Raw genomic sequence first — 9109 nt, forward strand, 5'->3', positions numbered from 1 at the left:
TGGCTGTTTTTACAAAAAAATATCCAGAAATTTCATTTTTTATCTGTTTAAGCCTATTTACTCCTAAAATATTATCAATAATAGTTCTCTTTAATAACAAAAACAAAATAATAACACAAGATTTAAGTTTAATTCTTCTAAGTTAAAGTACAACATAAAAGATTAAAAACATAATATCATAAAATTCATAAAATAACACACTAAAATTCATATCACATTAAGGTTTACTTTCTTAAACTATGCTATTTATATGTGATGTGCAGATATGCAGATTTGCGGATCGGATCCGCGGATATCACTGCCGAATCCGCAATCCGATCCTACCATAGTGCGGATCGGATCGGATCCGATCCGATGGCTCTGCAGATCGGATAATATCCGCAAAATTCGAATCGGATGCGGATAATTACCGCGGATATGCAGATATTATCCGATTCATGTGAAGCCGTAGTCCCTCGTCTCTCTTCAGTCTTTCTCCTCACCGTCACCCTCTTCTCTCCACCTCTTTCTCCTCACCGTCGCACTCACTGACGTCTCCGAGACTACGCCGGTCCGACTCTTCGGTCTCGCTCGCTCACTCACTGTGTCGCACTCAAGGTCGCCGTCACGCGCTGTGTCGTCGCTGTGATCTCACTGTGCCGCCGTCGCCTTCCCTGCCATCGTCTTTGCCGACGTCAGAAGAAAAGGGAACCAGTGAACCAGCGTCTGCGGTCGTCGTCGTCTTCAGTTGGTCAACTTCTTCCCTGTTCTTTCTTTTTTCAATTTCATTGAATCATTGCTGTAACAATCAGGGCTGATGGTTTGATATTATCAGGGCTGAATTCACTGATTTATTGTTACTGGTGGTTGAATTTGTTGCTCTGTTACTGTTGGTGTTGCTGAAATAATAACTTCCTCAAATTTTTTGTTGCCGTATACCTGTATTGACTGATTTGATTCTTACATAGGTGTTATTGATTTGATATAATTAGTTGAATTTAGTTTTTAATTAGGGTTTTTTTTGCTAGGATTTTAAAAATGTCTTCATCACAAACACCATCCGAAACACCACTTATAATTTTATAATATATTATTAATATGATTGTGAAGACATGTATTTTAACTTTTGATTTTAATTTATTTTTTATAATTTTATATTTTTATTTAATTAAGACTGGGTCAACTGGATAAATTACCTGATCGGTTCTGATAACTATGATAAAAACTACGGGTGTTCAAATCCAAAATAATCTAAATTAATCTGTTCATCCAATCCAATTCAAATAAAAAACGATTAAAACCACTAATTTAGATTTGATTGGATTCTATTTTTTACAAACTGTATGGATTGGATTGGATTTTTAATCTACTTAAAACCGATTCAATCCAATTCAAACTGCACAATGTACTATAATATTATTATTTTATTATTATATTTATATTTTTACTTATAATATATTCAATTTGTAATATATTTTTATATTATTCATATATTATTTAATATATATTTTATGTTAAAAATGAAATTTATTTTATATTAATTAACTTATAATTTTATTCTATTTTTATATTATTATTGATTTTTTAAAATATTATTAAAATTTATTATATCATTATTAGTTATTAAAAATTTGATGTTAAAAACTTGTTATATATATTTAATTTTTTTAATTTATAAAATCATAAATTCAATCAATCCAAATCGATTGAAATTGGATTAAATTGGATTGGATTTTCTTTAAAAAATTATCTAATCCAAACTACACTATATCCAATCCAAACCGCAACTCAAACACCCTTACCAAAAACTGTGCTTTGTCCTTTCTTCATTTGCCATTCTATATCCATCGTTGTCACTGTGTTTTCTCTAATCTCTACCTTCCCCACAAATGCACGCAACACCACCATAGATATCATTCTTTGAAACTCTGATATTGCATCACCTAAGCTTATAATCCACAATTTCTGAGTTACCATCAACATACATAATTTAGGACAAACTTACCGTCTTTTTTCTTTTCTCCTTTTTTTTTTTTTTTATTTTTTTTGCTAGTGTTAGGTAGATTGTCAGAGCAAGTTTCTCTCACAAAAGAAAAAGAAATTAGAGATGTCAAGAAGCTGTGTGCAAAGAATTGGAAGATGGATCCCTTGGGTTTCAAAGAGAGGTTTTTCTAGTTCACCTTCTTCTTCATGCATCCAAAAGAGCGGTTCTGAGCAAGGTCTCAAATCATTGAACCTTTATTCTGCAATTAACCAAGCTCTCCACATTGCTTTGGACACTGATCCACGGTATGTGTCATCATTGTTATTGTTACTATTGTTGTTTTTATTGTTATGATTGACTTTTTAGAGAAAGTACATGGAACTAACTTTTAGGTAGTCAGCATTATTCAATTCGAGTGTTTAGGTTTATAAATTAAGATTTAGGGTCAAAAGGATTATAATTTAGGGTGTAGAATTTAAGAGAAACAAATTAATTTAAAAAAAAGCTGGCTGATGTTGGCTTAAAATAATTAGTTATGTAGCATTACTCAAAAATGTCCTTCGATATTTTGCAATTTTTTTTATGTGTATAATGTGCATTGAGTTGGCAGAGAGGGGAGTGGGAAATAATAACATTGTGTTGTAATAACTGAAATCATATTGAGAATTGTTCCATTATATTGGAGAAGTGATTATTAGGTACTAATAGGCTAATCCTATTGAATAGTTGAGATAACAAATAGTATTAGAAATTCTATGTTTCAACTCTCTTGTATAATAATACATTTATACATGATTTTGAGAATGAAATTGTTACTTATCTTAGTGTGTATTCAATGATGCTTAAGTTTTCCATAGAGAACTTTTTTATCAAGAACGTAGAAACTTTGTCCGCAACAACTTTGATTATAAGCTTTCTGCGCTAATGTAAAGTGGTAGAGCGATAGTAAACAATCGAAACCAAGAAAAAGTAAGAGAGAATGAAGATGGTTTTTGAGCTTCAATTATTTAGACATTGGCTCTTACCTTTAGGTTTGACTAACTAAATCTAACCATTGCTAATATGAAGCTTTGTATCCTACTATCCTTGTATACATACATAAAGAACAAGTATTATTATTAACAAGAGAAGGATAATACTAATTATGGAGCATAATATACCCCTCATTATAAAAGATTAGGATATACAAGAATACACAAGCAGCAGCATAGAAATGGAGCGAATTTCTCCAATCTCAATGCATCTTTGGGAAAAGATACTCTTCTAAACATTTTATACTCCTTAAAGATGTGAGTATTATGCTCTATCCAAATACCCTTACTGGTAGCAGAAATTGCAATTGCCATGAATTTTTTATTTTCTTCCTTCTCCCGAAACTGTTTAAACAAGAACTGATTTAAGTCTCTATGTTGTACCCAACACCCATCAAAGATGCTAAACAATGCATTCCATGAAAATGTAGCCTCTGGACAGTTTAAAAGCAAATATGACACTGATTAAGAATTCAATCCACTCATATCGCACACGTCTAGTAAATAACATGTGGCTTCCGACAGGCAATTGTTTTAAAAAAAATCATATGATTTTATTTCTTCTAGGATTAATTTGATCCCATTGTTGAATGAAATTGATATGTATTTCTTGTACACCTTTAAGTTCCTGTTTACATATCTTTAACTCTCACTGTGAAACGAAATTATTTTTTCGTATAGAATCAATATTATGTTCAACCTCATCTTCTCTTGCATTTGATTTCAGTTCTTATGTTTTCGGAGAAGATGTGAGCTTTGGTGGGGTCTTTCGTTGTACAACAGGATTAGCAGACAAATTTGGGAAGAAAAGGGTTTTCAATACTCCTTTATGTGAACAAGTATTTCTTTACTTCTTTGTTGCCTTTCCGTTTTCTCTTTTCTTGTTCTATTCCCATTCTCCCTCTAAATTTTTATGATTGGTTATGATTCTAAAATCTCACTAGACAGTTCTAGGAAGATGTGTTCAATTGAAGATCCAAAAATGATTCAGTGAACTTCTTTAGTTCTTTCTTGCTACGTATGTTTCTAATTGTTTGTAATTAGTATTCCTTTAGCACTCATTTAAAACAATTGTGCTGAAATGCTATTCATAGGGTATCGTTGGCTTTGGCATTGGTCTAGCGGCAATGGTGAGCCTCAGAGCTTAAAATGGTTTTACTTCCTAGTTTTGAACCAACAAATTTAGTTTTCCTTCTCCTTCTCTTTTTGATGTAACAATTGTTTAAACTCCTTTTATATTTTACATGGCAGGGCAATCGAGCCATAGCAGAAATTCAGTTTGCAGATTACATTTTTCCTGCTTTTGATCAGGCATTCTCCCCTCTCACGGCTAGTTTTAGTCAAAGCTACATTCGATAGGTAATTGATCAATTTTTATTTCCAGATTGTCAACGAAGCTGCTAAATTCAGATACCGAAGTGGGAATCAATTTAATTGTGGTGGTAAATTTCTTTTCCTGCTTTAACGTTTGAAGTTCTGGCTTATTTTTATTTTCACCTGTTGCATGAAAATCGTTTTACTCACTCCTATAGGTTTAACGATTAGAGCCCCTTATGGAGCTGTGGGCCATGGTGGGCATTACCATTCTCAATCCCCTGAGGCTTTTTTCTGTCATGTTCCTGGTATCAAAGTACGGTGCTTTCATACATTCATTTTTTGCTGATTAAACTTTTCTTCATTCTTGTTTAAAGGCCCTCTTCATGTGTAAGATGATCATCGGTTTAGACCAAGTGATAGTGAACATGCATGCCTAAATCTAGTCATCAAATTAAGACAGCTAAAAATAATGGAATTTAGAAAGCACCTGCATCTTACCTCCCAGATGAAGCGTGGCAGGATATCTCAAATTTTTTTGAAGTACCATTAATTTATTCAATGATATGCTTGTTGTTGTTTAGGCCTTGAGCATAAAACTGATTTCATTCAGGAGCATCTTAACCCCTGTGGTTGATAATATAAATCAGAGATGGTTTAAAATCCATTGACCAGTCACAAATGGTAATATGATTTATACTTGTTCCTTGTTTATGACATGTATTCTTACATCTTTGACGCAAAGTTACAATGGAATTTCTGCTACCATCAATAGGAAACCCATAAAATCCATTATCACCGATTTTGAACCTAAGTTACATACCTATTACATGCAGTTTACTTCCAAGAGTATACACAGATTTCATATAATTAATGATCTTATTGTAGAATACTGTTGTTTTATGGTTGGTACATTTTTACGAAATGTCTCGAGTGTTTCTTTTAAAGGTGGTCATCCCTCGAAGTCCCCGAGAAGCAAAAGGGCTATTGCTGTCTTGCATTCGAGATCCAAATCCTATTGTATTTTTTGAACCGAAGGTTGTGTTTTATCATGAGAATTATGTCTTCAGCTTCTTTATGGCATTTGACTTGTGAAAATTAAATCATTTGAATCTTGGTTTCAGTGGCTATATCGTTTGGCTGTTGAAGAAGTACCAGAGGATGATTACATGTTGCCACTATCCGAGGCAGAGGTACAACACAAGTCGCATTAAATTCATGAAATGAAGTTAGAAGTTCGTCATAACTACAGAATGATAATTCTGTGAAACATTTAGTCTGATAATTTTTTTTAACATATATTCAGGTGGTTCGGCAGGGAAGTGATATTACACTTGTTGGATGGGGAGCTCAATTATCTGTAATGGAACAAGCCTGTCTAAATGCTGAAAAAGTAAGTTGCATCGGCGCAAAAATAGGTTACAACATACATTCTGCATCACACAATAATTCTCCATGGTTTACAGTATGTTGGGCAAGTTGTTGTTGAAGAATTATACTTGGTTTTTGGAATCAATCATTTTTTTCCAGAAAGGGAAAACAAATTGAATTTGGGGTTGGGATATTTGATCATACGGTTGGTTGAGTTACATGTGGAAGAAAACATTTTTTTTTAGAATTCTAATGTCAGAGGGAAGCTGATTCTGTTTCCATGATTGACAAAAGAAATTAACAGAGACTAGAATTGGAAACCGTGGTCAAATAGTACAGACATGAAACTAATATATCACATCTATTTTATGTCAAAAATGCTATGTTCACACCAAAAATCAGTTACCAAATTATCCATTATGTATGTATTTATGTATAAATACATGCGTAGTTTAACTCGTGTATTTTGTATTTTAATATATATTCTATACAAATAATTCATTTAGTGGCTGATTTTTTGTCAAGACCTAGTATGGTTGATTTTATATGTGCTAGTATATCAATAGGCAGTACTTTTTTTATTTATTATGTGTAATAGTAATAAAAATGGAATTACCCAATATGACAAGTTGTTTATAACTTAATTAAGAAGCTTACAGATGCAGAACAATATGCCATGCAAGTGCTTCATAACTTATTTAGTATTAAATAAACTCAGATATGATTACTGTCAAAAGAATTTATTAATTACAACTCAAACATGAGAATATTGTTGGTATTTAATTCATATATAATAGGAAAAAATAGGCAACAAAATGATAAGCACATATTTTCATGTCGTGTCAATGTACATATGTCTAAGTGAAACTGTAGTTGAGCAGTATGTCAATTTGGGTTGTTGGTATTTAATTTTCATATATAAAACTATTTAGAGCATCCCATCTGTAGATTCTTCTTGTTATTTTCCAGTGGAAAATTCGGTAGTTGAAACTCTCTTAAATTTACTTACCGTTGGGGAAAAAATAATTCATAATATGAGAAAAATACTGAAAATCACAATTTGCTTGTCTATCATAAAATATAATCATAATATGAGAAAAATACTGAAAATCACAATTTGCTTGTCTATCATAAAATATTACTTGTTTCTTAAAATTTTCAAGTAATTGTGACATTTTACAGGAAGGAATTTCTTGTGAACTGATAGATCTAAAGACATTAATACCTTGGGATAAGGAAACAGTGGAGGCCTCAGTTAACAAGACAGGAAGGCTACTTGTGAGTAAATTAATTTCAACGGTCAAAGAACGGGTGTATCCGGATTTATAGATGTCTCCAAATACATTGATTAATTATATTTAGATGCATTGATTTATAACTTTATCAAAAAAAGTCAAAATGACCATCAATGTGGAATGGAGGGAGTGTCTTACATGATGCTTTCAATGGGATGTATAGATTAGTCATGAAGCTCCGGTAACTGGAGGTTTTGGTGCTGAAATCTCCGCTTCTATTGTTGAACGCTGCTTCTCGAGGGTATGCTTCAGCCAAATTATTGTTGTAGAGTATATGAAATTGCATTCATACTTAACCATATTCAACAATATCGGTACGAATTCCTAACCGTCTCTTTCGTTATTTGTGGTATAGTTAGAAGCCCCTGTAGCGAGAATCTGCGGTCTAGACACCCCTTTTCCTTTGGTGTTTGAGCCCTTCTACATGCCAACCAAGAATAAGGTAACTTGTCTGTTCGCCTTAATTTTCTTTACAATCATGATAGGTGTACACAAAAAATCAGTTACCAATATATAATGCATATTGAAATATAAAATACAAATTAAAAATGAGTTAAACAAACACGTATTTATATACATGATGACTGATTTAATAGTTGATTTTTGGTGTACACATAACATTTTTGTTTTCCTTATAGGGTAAATTACACTAGCATCCTTGAGATTCCATAACAAGTTCTGCCACTTATTTTATGCAGATATTGGATGCTATTAAATCAACCGTTGGCTACTGATGAGCTTAATCACAATCTTTCAACCATCTATGTGATCTTGAATTCATATGATCATGTTTGGGACGAGATGGATTCGTATAACGCATTGCAGACCATGGAATCTGCGGATTAAATTAACCATGCCCTTCTCCAAATGTAAAACATTTTTTAAAAAATAATAATAATAAAGGAAAGAATGAATGAAACTTGAAAATAACCATACATTCGCATATTAGGCCCATCCTTGTAATTCTATATATAATAGGAATATATCACATGAAATATTTAAATGAGAATGTGAGAATGAGTTAATAGTCAAAATCGTTCTTGAAAGATACTTCGATCTTCATATTAGTCCTCGAAAGATGACGGATATGACCACGTTCGTTCTTCCGTCATTTCCTTCGCTGAGCTGGCTAACGTTGGGTGACGTGTTCCGTTAACTGCCCGGGTGGACGGCGCCTACGTGTACGTTGGGGTTGCTGACAAGGTAAGTACGTTAAAACAATTCAAATCAGTCCCTTGGATGATGAACCTTAATCCTAAATTTATTGATAAATAAGTCGCGGTCAAGAATCATATGGCCACATAGTTGGGTAGAACTTGGAATTGTTGGGTTGCTGGGAGGATGGAGACGAAAAATGGAGGTCAGTGGTGGTGTGTCTTTTCGGTTGCACGACAATAACAGTTCCAATGCTTCAATGCGAATGAGGAGGAAGACTCATGAGGAATCATGTTTCTGCGGGTTGAAGGCTGTGATAAAAAATCTGGGACAGCAGAGAACCCAGATAGATTATTCTATGCATGTCCAAGGTACTGGGTGAGTGGTGTTGAAAAAGTTGAAGGTTTTCCATCTTGTTCTGTGTTATTGGGTGTTTTTCATTGTTTTCTTTTCTGATTAATCAATTTGCAGAAGGGTAGTAACTGTAATTATTTTAAGTGAGTTGATGATAATGACTATCGAGCAGTGGTTGAAGGTGGTGCAAAGGAAAATTCTAGAACTGAATTGCAGGTTGAAAGTGACTATGATGAATGGAGGGTGAAGGTGGCATGGAGATTGGGTAGCTTAGAAGCTGAAGTTAGATATTTGAAATTGCTAATAATTTTCATGTTTGTGATAGTTGTAATTAATGTGATCCTTTGTTGTTTGATATGTACTTCCAAGTAAACACAATTCTGTTGAAATGTAACAGTGTATCGAGTTGGATGGATTGAATGAGAATAGATGTTTGATTAGTGCTGTTTAAGATTAACTCCAAACTCTCAATTACTGGCATTCTGGAATATTGCAAATTAATCAATATCACTGTTGCTATAAGATTAAGCCATAAACAGGATAAGTAATCAAAGTAAGTAGTCATAACATTGTGCTGCCATTCAAGGCTAATTGTCACATTGTCTGAAAGATAAGTACCACAACAA

General features: G+C 33.1%; 1 protein-coding gene across 2 annotated transcripts; it reads left to right on the forward strand.

Annotated features, from left to right (window-relative positions):
• The first annotated feature begins 1726 nt into the window (after positions 1–1726).
• On the forward strand, positions 1727–8008 carry LOC112751128 (2-oxoisovalerate dehydrogenase subunit beta 1, mitochondrial). Of its 2 annotated transcripts, XM_025800179.3 has the most exons (13): positions 1727–2268; positions 3722–3833; positions 4089–4124; positions 4246–4305; positions 4379–4436; positions 4527–4624; positions 5257–5346; positions 5433–5501; positions 5615–5701; positions 6862–6957; positions 7138–7215; positions 7330–7416; positions 7673–8008. In XM_025800179.3, exons 1-13 carry the CDS (start codon positions 2087–2089, stop codon positions 7706–7708), a joined length of 1089 nt encoding a protein of 362 aa, XP_025655964.1. In that variant the 5' UTR covers positions 1727–2086; the 3' UTR covers positions 7709–8008. The 2 variants fall into 2 exon arrangements, with proteins under 2 accessions (XP_025655964.1, XP_072073247.1); XM_072217146.1 differs by lacking the exon at positions 4089–4124 and having other exon boundaries at positions 1780–2268.
• The last annotated feature ends 1101 nt before the right edge of the window (positions 8009–9109 follow it).

Source organism: Arachis hypogaea, chromosome 15 (assembly GCF_003086295.3).
Source record: "Arachis hypogaea cultivar Tifrunner chromosome 15, arahy.Tifrunner.gnm2.J5K5, whole genome shotgun sequence".
NCBI lineage: Eukaryota > Viridiplantae > Streptophyta > Magnoliopsida > Fabales > Fabaceae > Arachis > Arachis hypogaea.

What these genes read in the sequence shown, in the direction of transcription:
- LOC112751128 (XM_025800179.3), top strand. Translation starts at nt 2,087, where the DNA reads ATGTCAAGAAGCTGTGTGCAAAGAATTGGAAGATGGATCCCTTGGGTT. An exon ending in ATACTCCTTTATGTGAACAA is followed by an intron (nt 3,834 to 4,088) that starts GTATTTCTTTAC and finishes TGCTATTCATAG; the next exon opens with GGTATCGTTGGCTTTGGCAT. An exon ending in TGCCACTATCCGAGGCAGAG is followed by an intron (nt 5,502 to 5,614) that starts GTACAACACAAG and finishes ACATATATTCAG; the next exon opens with GTGGTTCGGCAGGGAAGTGA.